The sequence below is a fragment of the Sceloporus undulatus genome, chromosome 3 (assembly GCF_019175285.1).
Source record: "Sceloporus undulatus isolate JIND9_A2432 ecotype Alabama chromosome 3, SceUnd_v1.1, whole genome shotgun sequence".
In the NCBI taxonomy this organism is placed as follows: Eukaryota; Metazoa; Chordata; class Lepidosauria; order Squamata; family Phrynosomatidae; genus Sceloporus; species Sceloporus undulatus.
In genome coordinates, this window is record NC_056524.1 from 231220141 (window position 1) to 231238405 (window position 18265).

General features: G+C 43.3%; 1 protein-coding gene across 1 annotated transcript in view; it reads left to right on the forward strand.

Moving 5' to 3' along the window:
• The first annotated feature begins 7262 nt into the window (after positions 1-7262).
• The window catches only part of SGPP2 (sphingosine-1-phosphate phosphatase 2), a 102619-nt gene continuing 91616 nt past the window's right edge, over positions 7263-18265 (forward strand). The window contains 1 exon segment of the mRNA XM_042457040.1: positions 7263-7916. Coding sequence (XP_042312974.1) covers positions 7530-7916 — 387 coding nt within the window. The 5' untranslated portion in view covers positions 7263-7529.

An 18265-nucleotide genomic window follows, 5' to 3' on the forward strand; every position in this document is an offset into this window, starting at 1 on the left:
ATAAATCAGCCCAATCCCCTTTCAAAGCTATCCAAGCTAGCAGTCCATAGCTACTACTTGGGACACATTGTTAAATGAAAAAAGTTCTGCTTTTGAACTCCCCTGAATCACCCATGGCTCAGCTTCATTGAATGATCTCGAATTGTAAGACAGAATGATCTCTGTCTTCTCCACACTATGCATAATTTCATACACCTTTATGGTTCCTCATCTTAGTTGCCTGTTGTTACTTTTCTTAATGTTACCTTTCCTCATAGGAGGGTTAATTTAGTCACTTGGCTGTTCTTATTGCCTTTCTTGCACCTTTTCAAGATCAGCAGTATCATTTCTGAAATACAGTAACCAGAACTGTGCACAGTATTCCCAGTGCACTATAAATCTATAGAACAGCAGAATAGTATCAGCAGGTTTATTTTTGTTTCTCTTTCAAATTATGCCCAACTTTAAAGTTGCTTTATTTGTAGCAGCTATACACTTGTTGTTGTGTGCCTTCTAGTCATTTCCAACTTATGGTGACCCTGATGAACCTATTAACATTGTGACATGGGGGAAGACTAGCTATGGTGAGACTTAAGGGTCAGGTAGGAAGAAGCTTAGCTGTTTGAAGTTGCTTTTCTCCCCCTTCCCCACCTTTGTCTTTCAAAACTTCAGACAGCTAAGCTTCTTCCTACCCGACTCTTAAGTCTCATCCTAGCTAGTCAAGGGCTTCAGAAGAGGCAAGCTTTAAGAGACTGTGATGAGCTTGTTCAAAGCTAACAGCAGGCTGACCTGAAGCCCAGTTTGGTCCAGGCTTGTCTGCTGTTGAAACTGAGTCTGCTTCAGCATGGCCTTCACTTTGGCGCTATCCAAGGTGCTAGCTGGAGCTCAAACATTACCTAACCTGGCCTTAACATAGACTCTGGCCTGTATATGGAGATCCAGATACCTTTTTGCAATACTGATGTTCATCAGAACTTCTAAGTTTTCTGTATTTAACCTTAGAAATTTTACAAGCATGTAGTCCATGAGCCATGCCAGACACTGGAGAAGCACATAAACCTTGATCAGATGAAAATGACAAATACTAAACTGCAGCATTGAAGTACTGATAGTACTGAGTACCATTGAGTACTATAGTAGTGCTAGTGTTAGTAGCAGAAGAACTGCCATCACCACCACTAGTACTAGTAGTGCTATTAGTGCCATGTATTTCATGAGCAAATCTAAAAATGGGGTTATTAGACCTCTAAAAATATTATTTGAAAGTTGAACTTTAGAGTCCTCCAGGATTCTTCCTCAGTTTGGGCACATCATGGAGAGACACAGCATAATGTGTCGACATGGTTTTATTCAATGACCATGTCTACTGGAAAGGATGAGGAAAACAAATCAAGTAAACTCTGAAAACTCAGAGATATAACCACATACAGAAAAGTGATGTATTGTTTTCATTAAATACTCATGCATTCCTGATAAATATACCAACAGCTTATTTTAAAATCATCCAGGCACAAAAATAAATATCCTGCAACATACAACAGTACACACATATCAAGTGCTATTTAGATAGATACCTGTGATATTGTTTTTAAAAAAATTACCATTGTCACACATGAAAGAGAACAAGTAAAAAAATCTGAAAAATACAAGAAGTGGCTTAGATATGAATTCACAATAAAACATTTCAGGATGTTAAGAGGAGGAACCATCCTAAGCATGTTATAGATATCTAAATCATGCTTTTGTACTATACTTATTATACAACGGCAGGCTGAAAGCCCTGATCTGACTCAACCAGCAAGATCCCAACACATGTTTGAATATACATCCCAGTCAAAGCAACACAATGCAGAAAAACTGTATCCTCATTCACATATTCATTTGGTTGTGAGTTGAATTAAGCCCACTTCAAGAGAGTAAAACATACATAAAACAGCAAGTCATACACAGTCCTTTTCAGAACATAAAATAATTTACCCCAATAGTCAACAGGATATTCGTTTTTGCCATAGCATTCCTTTATCATTTCCCTGCAGAATTCACTTTAGTTTTAGTAAACAATTTGATATAGAAAATACTATGTTGGAGCTAGACTCAATCTTACAGTAGACCTATTGGAATCAATGGAATTTATAGTTATGATCATAAAAGGGTTTCTCAAACTATGACTAAATTTTAATCCAACTTTATGTTTTCCCATGTAAAATGTTTCCTCTGTGTATAGATCAGTGGTTTCCAACCTATGGGTCACAACTCCTTTGGGGGTCGAACAACACTTTCACAGGGGTCACCTAAGACCATCGGAAAACATTTCCGATGGTCTTAGGAACCAAGATACTGCAATTTTATGGTTGGGGGTCACCACAACATGAGGAACTGTATTAAAGGGTCACGGCATTAGAAAGGTTGAGAACCACTGGTATAGATGCAACCTACATCCTAAAAAGTTATTAAAAGAATAACATTAATTTTAATGCAGAGGAGTAAAACCTTATCTCTCCAGTTATTTTTGGACTGCAACTCCTATCATCTGTAGCTGGCACAGCCAAAAGTTAGCAATGATGGGTGTTCCAGTCCAACAGCACTTAGAGGACAAAACTTTCTCAATCTATGTGAAGTCGAAGGCTTTCATGGCCAGCATTCATAGATTTTTTGGGCTATGTGGCCATGTTCTAGAAGAGTTTCTTCCTGACATTTCACAAGCATCTGTGGCTGGCATCTTCAGAGAATGCTTGCCTGGAAATATATACTTATATTTACTTACTATACTTACTATATATACTTGGGTATATATATTGAGTGACCTGGAAAGGCAGGAGTGATTTGCATGTGTATTGTTTTCTTGCTAATGGCAGGCCTCAGACACCTGGACAATTTCAACAGAAAAGAGGAAACCCTTAAAGTAAACAAGTTTAGCTACCAGTCCTGAAAGATAGCAAGATAAAGACTCAACAAATGCAAATGAGAAATCTCCCAGCAGACAATGAGCACTATCAAGCAGACACAAATCCTCTTTTGCAGACCCTCTCACCCTGAGGCCTGCCATTAGCAATAGAACAATCCACATGCAAATCACTCCTGCCTTTCCAGGTCACACAATATATATACCCAAGTCCTTTCCAGGCAAGCATTCTCTGAAGATGCCAGCCACAGATGCTGGTGAAATGTCAGGAAGAAACTCTTCTAGAACATGGCCACATAGCCCGAAAAACCCACAAAAAACTACTTCTTAATCTATTTTCATGAATCTGGATAGCATTCAACACAGCATTTGTCTTGGGACAAATTTACTCAAAGTATAGATAAAAAGGGAACCCATTTCTAGGCTACACTATTTCAGTCTGGACCTAGAAGCTCAAACCATTATTAGACATTTTTAGAAACATCAACAAAATAAAACAAAACCTACATTTAAAAGAAAAGGATATCAAGAAAAAGAGTCTGAACCTTCTCCTTAGCATTTTTTTTCCTGGTGAGACCTTGTGGAGATAACAGTCAGATTAGAGCCCTGGCACTAGTCAATGGAAGCGAAGCCTGGAAAAGGTGGGGGCTGCTCCCAGAAATGAGTATATAAAAGGGAGAAGCAGGTTTGAAAATTGGTTGATGTTTAGTGTGCCCTGAAGGGTGAAGAGCCATCAAGGCTAGGTTAGATGGCCATCAGGGCAGTAAGAAAGTGTTTTAGGTACCAAAGAAAAGGACGAAGATTACAATAATTATATTGTTATAGTGTCCTGCAGGTGACATAGTGCTTGGAGACTAGTGAAGTCACAGATAACCAGAAAGGCTGTATGATACAAAAGTTTAATAAAGGTTCTGTGAGAACTTAGGGTCTGAACAGACAGGCCAAAATAAAGCCACTTCGGGTCACTTTGGAGGTATGCTGTTTAAATGATGCATGCATCCTAAGAGGCCAGAAGCCGCATCAAAGCCATACTCCAGTCTTTGGCGCAGCTTCTGGCCTCTTAAGATGTGTGCGTCATTTAAACAGCATACCTCCAAAGTGACTCAAAGCAGCTTTATTTTGGCCTGTCTGTTCGGGCCCTTAGTCCGTAAGAGAACACACACAAACACACAGAGAGAGAGAGAGAGAGAGAGCGCTATAAAGAAACAATTACAAAGACAAGCTAAAGAAACTGTTAAACTATGAAACTAATAAAGTCTTATACACTGTATCTTTTGTGAACACCACCCACTAAATGAAATACTGTATTCAGCCTGACTTCCAAATAAATTTATTACAGTGGACCCTTGTTATATGCTGGGGTTTGGTTCCAAGATCCCCCGTGTATAACACAATCCGTGTATGCTCAAGTCCCATTAAATATAATGACAAAGCAAAATAGTGTCCCTAATAAAAAATGGAACATCAAGGTAAATTTATACTTTTTTGGAACCGTGTATGCTTGAATCCGTGTATAAAAAATTTGTGTATAAGAAGGGCCGACTGTACTTTGTTTCTATAAGCAGCTGTCTGAAGTGATTTCAGAAACACATTACAAATACTATCAATACTGAGAAAGTTTTTTAGGTTTCGGACACATTAAATAGTGAGTGTGTGGCTCAAAGAATAGTTGATAATGAGCTGGGGGGTAAATTTGAAACCCAAAGGGCTGGCATCTAAAGAGAGTTATAGTGCAGGAGACACTTAAGAGAGTCCCGAGTTCAAGTCTTGCAGTAGAAGAATTGGTGGGATAGTGGCCATCACCTTAATGTAATTGGTGATCAAAAAAGACCCAATGTGCTGCCATTCGAGAAAAGTAGTTGGGTAGGTGAGTCTCACCCTGACAATATTGGTGGCAGCAGTGGGATACAGAGGAAAAGAGTAAAGGGTTTGAAGAGATTTTGGCAGTAACACATTGTCACCATGTCAGACCTCATCAACAGTGGGAAAGTCCACAAATAGATTTATCCCTTTGTTTGCCAAATGCCTTAACTGGGAGAAACTGAAAATAAATTACTGTCTTTTAAAAAAAATGAAAATAAAACCTATAAAGGGTATTTTTAAAAAGCAGTCTTTGATACTGATGTTTAATCAGCCACGCAGTTAGAGAGATCTCACCCTCTTCATTTGCAAGTCCTATAGATCCACCAGACAGGTATGCCCTTTTGGACCATTGCCACTTCAGTCCAAATATCACTTAACTGAAAATAGTCCCATGTGAATATTATGTGTGAATGCTTAAAAATGCAACTAGTAAGATATATAAAGGTAACATTTCTAATGTCACATTTTTTTAACTTTACAATTTATTTTTCTGTTTCCATGGTTGGAAATGTGAACTTTAAAGAAATTCTAAGGAGTCCTGCTGCAACCAAGACAGGCAGCTCCAACCAATTCCTAACTACTTCTCAAAGTATCAAAAAAGGGAATGTGATGTCAGTGGAGTATATTAAGACATACTGCTTTGAGAGGACTACCCACATATTCCAGCATTATCCATCAACCTCAAATACTGCATGACATTCCATGACATGACCAACTACAGGGGGAAATACAAATTAAGACCTCTCCAATCAGCCTTATAACTAATCAGAGAAATGTAAATGGAGGAAGTAGTGCAGAATTTCAGAGAGGTGCAAGTGTTTGCCTGCCCTTAGATTAGAACCTGCACTTGTTAATTTGTCACATGTGAGAGAATTGTCCTTAGAGAGAGTGAAAAAAGGCACTATACAGAAACTCGGGAGGTACACTCTGCTTTAAGTATCCCCAAGGCTGAACTTTGGCACAACATACAGATGCCTGGGCCACATTAACATTCAAAATAAAACCCACAGCAAAGGTCAGTGGCCTGACACGTTTCTAATCCACATCTCCCTCACTGGAATTTGCTTCACCAGAACAGCTGTCAAGGTTGTTCTGGAAAAAGTCTTTCTTGCATGAACTTTCTTTGAACTAGAGATACCAGGAAGGGAGCCTATAATCTGCATGCAAAGTATGCTCTCTGATGCCTCCTCTGTCTGCATGCAATTCTTAAAAGGCACAGGAGACTTGTCCAAGAGAAAATGTGGTAACCCAGCTCAAAAAAACCATCTCACTTTCCAGCCTCACTGGAGAACCTGTTGTCTTTCCTGCAGCCCCCTCCCCTGACACTTTTAGCAGGAATTTGGGCTGCTATGCTTTCGTATGGTCAGGCTCCAATGACTTTAACAGCAGCTGAATATACTGAGATTCAGCAGGGAGTCTGTTTGCTCTCCCCCTCCTAAACACAGGGGCAGAGGAGCAATAGGTTCACCTGTTAGGCCTCATTATGCAAAGGGATCTTGTAGTACCATTGAGACCAACTGAAAGAGAAAAGTTGATAGCATGAGCTTTCGTAGACTTGAATCTACTTCCCCAGATGCATGAGGCAGAGTGGAAAGGACAGAGACCAGACTTTCCACTCTATCCCATGCATCTGAGGAAGTAGGCTCAAGTCTGTGAAAGCTCATACTACTCCCAGCTTTTCTCTTTCAGTCAATCTCAAAAGTGATAGCCTGGAAAATCATATGCAAAGGGATCTTGCAGCCCCTTTGAGACTAACTGAAAGAGAGGAGTTGGTAGCATGAGCTTTTTTAGACTTGATTCTGCTTCCTCAGATGCATGGGGCAGAGTGGAAAGACCAGTCCCCCGTACATCTGAGGAAGAAGAATCAAGCCTCTGGCATTTCCACTACACCCTATGCATCAGTGGAAGCAGGCTCCAGTTGATAAAAGCTCATGCTACCAAGCCAACTTCTTCCTCTCACAGAACCACAGAGTTAGAAGAACCCACAAGGGCCATCCAAGCTCTGCTTAACAACCTCCAAAGAAGGAGACTTCACCACTCTCTGAGGGAGGGTGCTCCACTGTCAAACAGCCTGGACTGTCAGTCAGTTCTCCATAATGTTGAGCTGGAATTGGTTAGATGAGGTCTCAAAGGTGCTGCAAGATCCCTTTGTAGACAGCCTCAAGGATTGTGGAAGATGTCTTTGCATATAGTTAGGCTCAGGGGTGTTGGAAAATCCCTTTGCATAGAGTTAGTCTCAAAGGGGCTACAAGATCTCATTGTAGCCTCAAAGGTGCTGCAAGATCCAAGATCCCTTTGCATGCACTTAGCCTCAAGGGTGCTATAAGATCCCTTTGCATGCAGATACCCTCAAGGGTCCTGCAAGATCCGTTTCCATACAGTTCCTCTCAAGGCTGCTGCAGCTGCTGCAAGGCCCCTTTGCAATCTCCCCGTGCCTCCTTGACTCCCCAGTCTAAGCCAGGGCCAGCCCTCCTCCTCCTCCCACCCGCCAGGCCCGGGAGAGGAAGGGAGAGGGAAAGGGCAACTCCACGGGGCTCCCGGCCCGTGCTACCAGCGGCCCCTTCCGCCGGCTGCCGGCCTGCTTCCGGGGCTGCTGCGACCGGAAGCGCCTTCCCTGGAGCCCCCGCTGCTGCCGCCGAGGCCTCCTCCTCCTCCGGCTGCTGCTGCCGCCGCTGGGTCCCGGGAGAAGAAGATGGAGCGGGGCTGGCTGCGGAAGGTGGCGTTGAAGCTGTAGACGAAGGGGGTGGTGGAGGCGAAGAGGAGCAGGAGGGCCACCCCGAGGAAGATGGAGCCCGTCAGCCACTCCATCCAGGCGAAGCCCAGCAGCGCCAGGGCCAGCACCGAGAAGACCACGCAGAGGCAGCCCGCCTTCCGACGGCAGCCTCCGGGGCAGCTCTCCCCTTCCAGGCCTCCTCCCGCCGCCGCAGATGGGTCTTCCAGGCCCGTCCCGCCCTCCAGGCTGCGGAAGGTGACGCTCCCGGAGGAGGGCGAGGGCAGGGCTGGCCGGTGGCCGGGGGGCTGGGGCCCCAGGAGGCGCTGCGGGCGGAGCTCCCGGAGGAGCGGGGCCCAGCCTCGGAGCTGGAGCAGGATGGCCTCCACCAGCTTGGTGTTGACCGGCAGGCTCTGGACCAGGCCGTCCGGCAGCGGGGTGCGATGTCGGCAGAGCGGGCAGGTGAGGGAAGGGGCAGCGGCGGGAAGGGGCTGCCCTGCTGCTGCTGCTCCCTGGCCCGAGGGTGGCTGGAGGGCGGCGGCGGCGCGGAGGTGGAGCTGGGTCAGGCACTCGCGGCAGAAGGTGTGCAGGCAGGAGAGCAGCTTGGGCGCGTGGGCCTCCAGGTCGAAGAGGTTGTAGCAGATGCGGCACTCGCACTCCTCCTCCTCGGCCTCCGCCGGCGCCAAGGGCTGCTTCCCCCGGAGGAGCAGGAGGGAAGAGGGCGGCGGCGGCGGCGGAGCCCCCTTGGCCTCCCCGGCCTCGGCCTCCAGATCCCCGCTGGCCTCTTCTGCCTTGGCCATGGCAGCATCCCCGGCTGCCTTTCCCGCCCCAGGCCTCCTCCTCCTCCTCCTGCAGAATCCCTTCCCTCTTTCTTCTTCTTCTTCTTCTTCTTCTTCTTCTTCTTCTTCTTCTCTTGCAGAATCCCTTTTCCGTTCCCTTCAGGTGGAAGTCCTTCCGCTTCTTCTCTCTTCAGGCCGCCACCCTCCTCCTCCTCCTCCTCTTTCAAAATCCCCTTCCTCTTTCCTTCGGGTTCCTTCTTGGCGGGCTCAGCTGGACCCAACCCGCGGGTTTCTTGGCTCGGTCCTCAGGCTGCCCTTTGCCCCACGTCCGCCCTCTCTCTCTCTCTCTGTCTCTCTCTTCTCTCCTCTTCTCACCACTCCCTTCTTTCTCTCCAGATGCCAGCCACAGATGCTGCAGAAACGTCAGGATAAACCCTTCTAGACCAGGGCCCCACAGAGCCAGAAAAGCCCCCCCCCCCAAAAAAGCCCCCAAAGCGCCTGGGCTCCCTGGCTGACGGGGCCCGGGGTTCCGGTCTTTCCTGAGGGGAGGCGTCTCCTCGCCCGCCGCCGCCGCCGCCGCCCCCAATCCCTGGAAAGCAGCTCATTTCCTCCGAAGGGGGCGAACCGGAAGCAGGCCCCGGCGGGGTTTCAAGGGGCTGAGGAGCCCAAAGGGCCCCGTTCGCCAGGGGTTGGAGGAGGAGGGGAGTTGGTTTTGATTATTTCTCACCATCTAGCTCTTACATTTTGTACGCTGTAGTTTTAGGAACCTTTTACTGGTTTAATTGGACTATTTTAATTGTTGTTAAAGTGTGGTTTTAATATGCTTTTATTACCCACCCACACACAGAGTCGGCCCACCCCATAAGCGAGCTTGCTTTCCGCAGCTTAGAGCTTAAGCAGAAGGCAAGCCCCAGCAGAAGCAATGGGGTGTGTACCCACACCAGGCCCCCCTGCAAGCATGCCCCCATTATTTTCAATGGGGCTTGAGCATACGCTCTTTCCCCCATATGGGGGGGTGGTGGTGGTCTGGAATGGATCCCCTGCTTAGGGGGAGGGCGGACAATAATAATAATTGGATGGAGGCGGGTAACAACAAACATAAGAACAATCAAAATAGAACACAACAAGCCACAAGTAAAAACATAACAAAACATCTAAATCTTGTAGTCAAATCCAATTCGCTATCTCTCTCCCACCTTAAAACAGAGAAAAGACATGCAGAGAAAAGACAGATGTGGCTTAGGCTAGCAACAGCCAATCACCAGCCAGCTGACAGTAGCCAATGAAATGCTGGCTGGGAGGAGATAAAAACCCCTCCCTCAGTGACAGTTGGAAGGTTAGACAGGGTTTGGTTCTCAGAGTGTAAGAGTCTTGCTGTATCCAGAGAGGGACTCTTAGGGCTGAAGTCCAGAGAAGAAGGGCTTCTTACTTCCTGTGTAGAACTCTAAGTGAAGGAGTTTTATTAAAGAGATATCCTGAGGGATATAGTTAGCTTGAGAGGCAGATATATTTATTTGGTTTAACTATTCTTTCTAAGGACAGGGGGGGGGTGTCCTTAGAGATTGTAACACTGAGATTCTGTGGAGATTTGCATAAGGAAACCATTATTATAACAGTCATAACTAAAAAAAGAAACTTTGCCACCTGAAACAAGAGCCACAAAGTGCCTGTAACAACAATTATTTATTTATATTCCTTCAAGCAACTTTTATTAGAAACATCTGTACAATAAAGTTTTGGTTTTGTTTTAGAAACTACATCTTGAATTACATCCACATTACCATTGCAGAGCCCTTTGACAGATTTTTAAAAGGGGTCTATTTTATTTTGGGGAGAGTCATGGTGGAAGAAAGCCCAGGATGCTGTCATCCAGGAAAATACAGTGGTTATAAAAGGAATGTGTGTCATGGGACTATATATACCTTGCAACCCAACTTGGGAGAAAGGCAAGATAAATTAAATAAATAAAATAACCGGAAAGGTTCCTAATGGCAGTGGCATCATCAAGGGAGTGAGGGAGGCTGTGGCCCACACCAGGTGACAACCTAAAGGGCTGTGTGTGTGTGTGTATTTGAAAATCTCCCTATTGCTGCATGGCCAGGAGGAGGAGCCTGCCTGCAAAAGATATTTAACCCAGCCTACCATCTTTACTGTGGACTGAAACAATATGTAGGCATCTGACTAACATTGCCAATTGGGTTTTTTTCTCTCTTTCCTGATTGGTTTGTAACATTGTACCTGACATGGAGCTTTCAAATCTTGCAACAAATATATTTTGCATTTTGGTTGGCCATTAAAGGTAACACTGATGGATTTTTGTTTAGAAGTACACTTGTCCCTCCATATTCGCTAAGGTTAGGGGCACAAGACACCCGTGAATATGGAAAAACCACAAATAACAAAAACACTGTGTTTTTACCTGAGAGGACACCTCTTTAGCAATCTCTATGTGCTCCAGTGCAACTCTGTGGTCAACATCCAACAGTCACTGACCATAGAACTGCCCTGGAGGAGCTACAAATGCCTAGCAGAGTATTCTCTCTAGGAATCTCTAGGTCTTTCAGTGTAACTTTAAGTTGACCATAGAGTTGCAATGGATGATCTGGATATTCCTAGAGAGAACATATTAATCAAATCCAAAAATATCACAGTCACAAATATGGAGGCATGAATGTACTAGCAGTTGAAGGACCTAAGTTTCCCAGGAAGTCTCTAACTGAGATACTGATCACTCCCCAACTGATACTGGAAGTCTATTACATCAACCTGGTGGTAGCCATTCAACCTCATCTTAAAATGTCTATTGAAGCAAAGTCAGTCTGTTCCACTTTCAGACACATCACAGTCAATAATCTTTTCCTATTTAATCAACTCACCCTTCTGTTAATCTGGCATCTATTGGGTTGGACCCTATCATTTACAGCAGCAGAAAATAAATTGTTCCATCAATTTGACAGGCCTTCAGATGTTTGAAAATAGGTAGAAGGTCTTAGTAGTCTCTTCTCCATGCGGTGGCATCATTGGGGTGGGGGTGCAGGCTGCATCAAGAGGCACCCTAATTGGGGGTGCTACCACGCCTCCTCAAACATCTGGCAGAAATAGACTGTGGTGTTCGCCTGTGTCCACTTAACATGCTGAAGAGATGGGATGACATTTTACCACATTTTTACTTTAAACACATGAAAATATGTATATGGAGTTTATCAAATGGGAAGAAATGAAAAGAAAGTGGGGCCAAAACGCATTCACTTAAAGTCGCTAGTTTCACACAATTACGTGAATGGGCATTGCATTCGAACTGGCTCCCCATTGCCTGAAAATAGCATGGAATTGCCCGAATTTGCGTGTGGCAGTCTATCACGCAATAACATGAAACCCCATGATTGCGTTTGGACTGACTTCCCATTGCCCGAAATTGCGTGTGGTAGTCTATCATGCAATAACGTTAAACCCCATGATTGCATTCCAATTGCCATTGTATTATACTTCCAATTCCCCTTGTCTGATAAACTCCTATGTAAACACATTTAGTCTCTCTGTGTGTATGAAATTGTAATTTAAAAGTATAATTTTAATTTTGTCAGTTGTTTATGTCACAACTATTACTATTACATTCAGTGATATATGGGAGTTATAATTTATGAGTAACATTAGTACAAAAAACATTACCAAGGATTCTGTATGGTGTGTAATAGGAGGAGTCAATAAAGGGTGACAACATGAGTTACCGCACCACTGTATCACAAAGGCCAAAATTGTTCCTCAGCAGGTGATTCAGGGGCTGTTCAGACAGGACTTTTGGGCCAGCTTGGGGATGAAGTCAGGGCGTAGCATCTCCACAACACATACCCAGGCTCCGTCCCTCTTCCGGCACTGCGTAAGATGATGCAATGCTGAAGGAGTACCGCCAAGCCACAGCAACACAGCTACTGTGCCCTGTAAAGGTCAGATCCGGGCCACAGTGTGTGGTTGTGCAGCCCCAATCTGGCTGAAACAAGGACAGCTGCATGCCACCTCTTTGGGGCTGTTTGTACAGCCCCTAAGGCTGCATCCACACTGAGAAATAATCCAACTTGACACCACTTGAACTCCCCTGGCCAAGGCTATGGAATTCTGGGAATGGTAGTTTGTTGTGGCACCAGAGGTTGGGTGGGGGTGGGAGTGGGGGAGGGTCTTGTAAAGCAATGGTTCCCAAGCTTCCTAATGCCGCGACCCTTTAATACAGTTCCTCATGTTGTGGTGACCCAAACCCATGAAATTATTTCCATTGCTACTTCATAACTGTAATTAAATAGGTGTTTTCCAATGCCCTTAGGCAACCCCCATGAAAGGGTCATTTGACCCCCAAAGGGGTCTCGACCCACAGGCTGGGAACCACTGTTGTAAAGAAACCCAGACTTTGAAAAAAATTCTACCTGGATAGAAATTTTAGCTATGAAAAAGAGGACATGGCCAGGAAAAGGAGGCCATATTAGCCTAGATAAGAGAAGTATGCTTCTTTCTTTCTTTTTAAAAATTCATCTTCTAACTCTGTCCAACTTGGTTTTTGTTTCCTCTCCCTTCTTTTTTCCCTGCTACATGGAGAAGAGATTACTAAGCGCTTGTGCTTATTTTCAAGGAGGCAGCAGACAGCAAATGGCATTATTTGTTGCACTGTTTGTTACTTTTCTGCAGTATTCTATGGTTGGAGCGCAACTGAGACTGGCAGGAGAATGACATAGAACTGAAAAATTCCTGTCATCTTTAATGCCTCTTAAAAATGCCCTTTAAAAATAACTTTGAAAATAACAGGGAAGCATTACTTGTTGCACCAACAAAGTAACATTTCCTCTGTGTGTTACATTTTACACTCTCCATACTCAGAAAAGCAACTAAGTACAGGCAGCTACATTATTGGTGCCTGGTTACTTTCAAACCCTCTGGTTCCCATATATGTATATGTATATATGTGTATATGAGAGTTTGAAAGTAACCAGGCACAATTTGAAGATACTTCAATGTGTGTCATGCAAAGCTATTTTGTGTGGTTAGGGGCCTATTAGAATCTAGCCAAGATGATTTAACCACTCAACAGCCCACTGTGAAGAGTTTGTTCACTTCTTTGCAGATAAAATTGGTCAAATCTGCTTAGATTTGAATGCTACAGGTCCAGTGGATATAACACTGGCTCCTGTTTGTCCAGTGTTGATGGATGTTTTTCAGTTCGTGCAGCCCAAGTGTGTGAATAGGATCTTTGGAGAGGCAAGAGTCATCACATGCGTATTATTCCCTTGTCTCTCCTGCCTTATTAAACAAACCAGAGGGGGACTGGCTGAGTGGGTAAGGAAAGTGACTAATGTCTCTTTACAACAAGACAGGCTCTTAACATGCCTGAAGGAGGCTGTAGCAAACCCACATCTGGAAAGAAAAAAGGAAAAAACCTTTCCTGTATCCTACTATATTGGACAATTATAGGCTAATCTCCAACATTCAATTTTTGGACAAGGTACTAGAGTGTGTGGGTGACTTCTCATCTCCTAGGTTCATGGATGAGGTAGATTATCCAAACCCTTTTCAGTCTGGCTTCCAACCTGTTTATAAGATGGTGACAACATTGATTATCTTGGTGAATAACCTATTGCCAGGAACTAAATGGGTGCGTGTCCCTGTTGGTTCTGTTGGATCTCTTGGAGACTTTTGTTACCATCAACTATGGTACCTTTCTAGGTTGGCTAACTGGGATGGGGCTTGGAAGCACAGTTCTATAGTTACTCCATTTCAGGAAGGGCTGTTCAGAGGGCAGTGCTGGGGTATTTATGTTCAACTGCTTGGCCATTGGTCTGTGGAGTCCCTTAGAGTTCTGCCTTCTCTCCTATGCTATTTAAACAAACAAACAAACAAACAGCTTCATTTATATACCACGTCATATTGAACTAACAATGTCTAAGCGGTTTACAACTGTAAGCTAATTGCCTCCAACAAGCTAGATACTCATTTTAGCGACCTCAGAAGGATGCAAGCCTGAGTCAAGCTTGAGCCTTTTTACTGGTACTGAACTTGCAACCTTATGGTTTTGAGTGAGTGGTTGCAGGAAAGGCATTTAACCACTGTGCCACCAGGGCTTTAACATATAGATGAAATTTCTGGGAGAGGTAGTCATGGGTTTTGAGGTCATGTGTCACCAGTATGCTGATGATACCCAGTTCTACTACTCTTTTCTAACTAATTTCAAGGAAGCTGTATCCATACTAAGCTGGTGCTTGACATCTGTAATGGACAAATTGAAGCTTGATGCAGACAAGTCAGAACTGTTCCTGGTTTGGTTTGCCAGATTGGTTTGCCAGAGGGCGGTATACAAATTATTATTATTATTATTATTATTATTATTATTATTATTATTATTTGGAAGACAGATTTGGAAGTTGGGACTCAGTCTGTGCTGGATGGGTTTACACTTTCCTTGAAGATACAAGTTTGCAGTTTGGGTGCACACCTGGATTTAGCTCAAAGCCTAGACCAGGTTTCAGTGGTGTTCAGAAGTGCATTTGCGCAGTTAAAGTTAATACACCAATAATGCCCATTCCTGGAGAAGTGTGATCTGGCCACAGTAAGATGTGACTTTTTTACATCCCACCTGGTTTACTGCAATACACTGTACATGGGCTACCTTTGAAAAATGTTCAAAAACTTCAGTTAGCCCCTAAAGCTGCAGCCAGATGGTTAACTTGGGGCTAGCTGCAAAGAGTACAAAACTTCTTGTTAGAGCAGCTTCCCTGGCTGCTACTGCTAGATCCTTTCCAGGCAGGATTCAAAATGCTAATGGTGACATCTAAAGCTTGAATCCAGGCTTTTTGAAGGACCATGTCTCCCTTTACAAACACATTCGATTTCTATGATCTTCAGGACAGGGTCTTCTCTCCACCTCACTACCTTCTCGGGCTCATTTGGTGAGAACAAGGCAAAGGTCTTCTCAGTAGCTGCTCCCAGACTTTGGAATTCCTTCCCTAGAGAGGCTAGAATGGCTCCAATCTTGTTTTTCTGTCAGCAGGTAAAAACCTTCTTGTTCCATTAGGATCTTAGAAACTGAATGATGGGCTTTTAATGGTGTGTTGTTTTGTTTTGTTGTGTTTTTTTTTAAAAAAGTTTCTTTTTATATTTTTATTGATGTTTTGTGTAGTTTTTTATTCTGTATTGTTTTTAATAATGTGTAAGCTACCTTGAGACCCATTATTAGGAAAAAAGCAGGATGTAAATGAATTAAATAAATAAATCTTGTTGTACATGCTTATCCAACTGGGGCACCACTTGGCAGGGACAATATGGTATGAAGTCTAACATTGTGCATTGCTAACACCTTGCAGTGATCTTGGGTTTGATCCAGGCTTAACCATGCTTAGAGTGAAACAGTTGAAAATAATGGATTGAAGTTACGTATTTCTTTGTAATTTATTTGATTTGTATTGTAATTTTGAATTTTATTTGATAGCATTGTATGGCATTTGCCATTGTTGTAGTGTATTTCTATTGTTACAGTTTTATAGCTTAATTTATTTTATATTGTTTTTGTTTTAGGACTGGGATGGGGGGTTATCTAGGGATTAATACTGAATTTTATTTGACTTGTATTGCAATCTTGTATTTTATTTGACCTTTAATTGATTTGTATTGTATTGTAATTTCTTATTGTTATATTGTATTTCTTTATTGTTGTAACCCACCCTGATTCTACATGATTGGGTGGGCTATAAATAAATCCTTATTATTATTACGATTATTATTATTATTATTATTATTATTATATTTCTACTCCCATTAATTTCCATAGGTCTGTGCCAGGAGCAAACAACTTATGGTTTTGAGACTGCAACTTTCACAATCCCTTACCTTTTATCTCTAGCAAAACTTTAGCTTATCTACTGTCCTCTTAGAGTATTGTCTTCTAGCATGTATATGTGTACTCTATAGCACTCCCCTCAGCCTGGAGAAGAAGCAGTCCACTACATCCTTGTAAGAAGCACAGAAGAGCTTCCTGTTGCAGATAATGGACTGGTACCATGCTATAGACCAAGAAAGAGAATTGGAATTTCATGGAATTTCTAGGGGATATGGAGAACATGGCAACAGGTAGACAGTACCCATAGCTACTGCCACAACCTGGGCATATGGAAAGAGTAGACAAAATATAGCCCTCCAGATGTTGGTGGACGGTTTGTTGTTGTTGCATGCCTTCAAGTCATTTCTGATTTGTAGCGACCTCAAAACAAACCTATCACAGGGTTTTTCTTGGTAAGTTTCTTCAAAGGGGGTTTGCCATTGCCATTCTTTGAGGCTGAGAGAGTGTGACTTGTTCAAGGTCACCCAGTGAATTTCCATGGCCAAGCTGGGATTTGAACCCTGGCATCCCAGTGTCCTAGTCCAACACCAAAACCATTACACCATGTTGGCCTCTGGTGGACTGTACCTCTCTCCAAAACTAGTATGTGGTGATGGATTATGGAACTGGTAGTCCAACAAACCTGGAAGGCCACATGTTTCCTCATTGCTCCTATACATGGTTAGCAGTAACTCAAGGAGCACATTCAGGTTGCAAGTCTGGCTATTGGGGTGGGGGTGAGGGGGTTACACCTGATTATTGGATTATGGAAATCTAAAAGTGTAAATAAATTGATCACACATCAAAACTAGTAGAAAGCAGTGGTAAAGAGGAAGGCCACATTCCAGATGGATAGCCTCAGTCAAGGAAGCCACAGCCTTGAATGTGCAAGACCTGAGGGGGGCTGTTGAGGATAGGGTGCCTTGGAGATTTCTCATTCATATGGTCACCATATGAAGGCAGTTAACAGTTAAGTGGCTGACCATCTAACTTGTCTGGTTTTAGTTCACCCACATCTCATCTCTGACTAAGGCAAGGGCCTGGATCAAATGGAAAAAGAGAATGGTAAGTCTCATCAAATTACTGATGGCACTGAAGATCTCTCCATATGACATCATCTGTATATTAATTAAAACAGGGGGATGGGGAAGAAAATAGCATATCGCTTCATGTTCAGATATGCACTGATGTAAACATTGGACCTTATCACACTAGCGAAATCCCGCTGAGAAACAGGACTTGAAGTAGATTTAAATTAGAAAAAAACCTCAAATGTGGGAAGTTTATCACACGATGTCACTGCCAAAGTGAAATAACGTGAAGATAAAGGCAAAAGGGAGAAAAACGGCAGCTTTTTACTTTCAGAAAGAAAAGAGATGATTTAACCATACTTGGCATACACTGCAGCTATGGGATGGAGGTAATGTCTTGTATTCTTGTAATAGGTATAGCCTAAAGCACTATTTTATGACTATACAAGCATTATTATTTTTTCTAAAAATACATGTCATCTCATGCATCCAAAGCACAATAGCCTCAGTTTAATCATTTTGGCTTGTAGGGACCTCCACCCACCATAGTCAAATGTTTTGCTGGCCTGAGCGGGTGATGGGAGCCATAGTCCCACTCCACTGGGGATGGCTGCCACAGTCTCCTGAGGACTACAGTCCTATGCACCCCCAGCTTCTTCAGAGGCAGAAACTGGGAAATGACATCTCTAAAAAGTGAGGGCAGTCAAATGATTGTCTCTACATCCTAAGCTCTGCAGCCAAGGAGGAGAATGCAAGACAGGAGGCAGCAGACAGCAAATGACATGAGAAAGCCCCAAAGGTTCCAATAGGAACATGCTAACAAAAGGCACTGAAAAAAGGATCTACCAGAAACAGAGGGCGAGCCATTCACAAGGCAAAGTTTTCTTACTTTTCTGTTTAAAATAAATCCTTTATTCAACTCAAAGAAACCATGAAAACAACAACACCTCACACTAAACAAATAAAAATTTAAACATTAAAATGACTTCCAGCTTATACATAATGAAAGGTATATGTTTGTACATATTGCTATTACTCCCTCTAACTTAAATAAACAGAACCTTATCACAAAATCATTTCTAGTCCCTATTTTTGTTGTTGTATGCCTTCAAGTCCTTTCTGCTTTATGGCAAACCTATGGTGACCCTA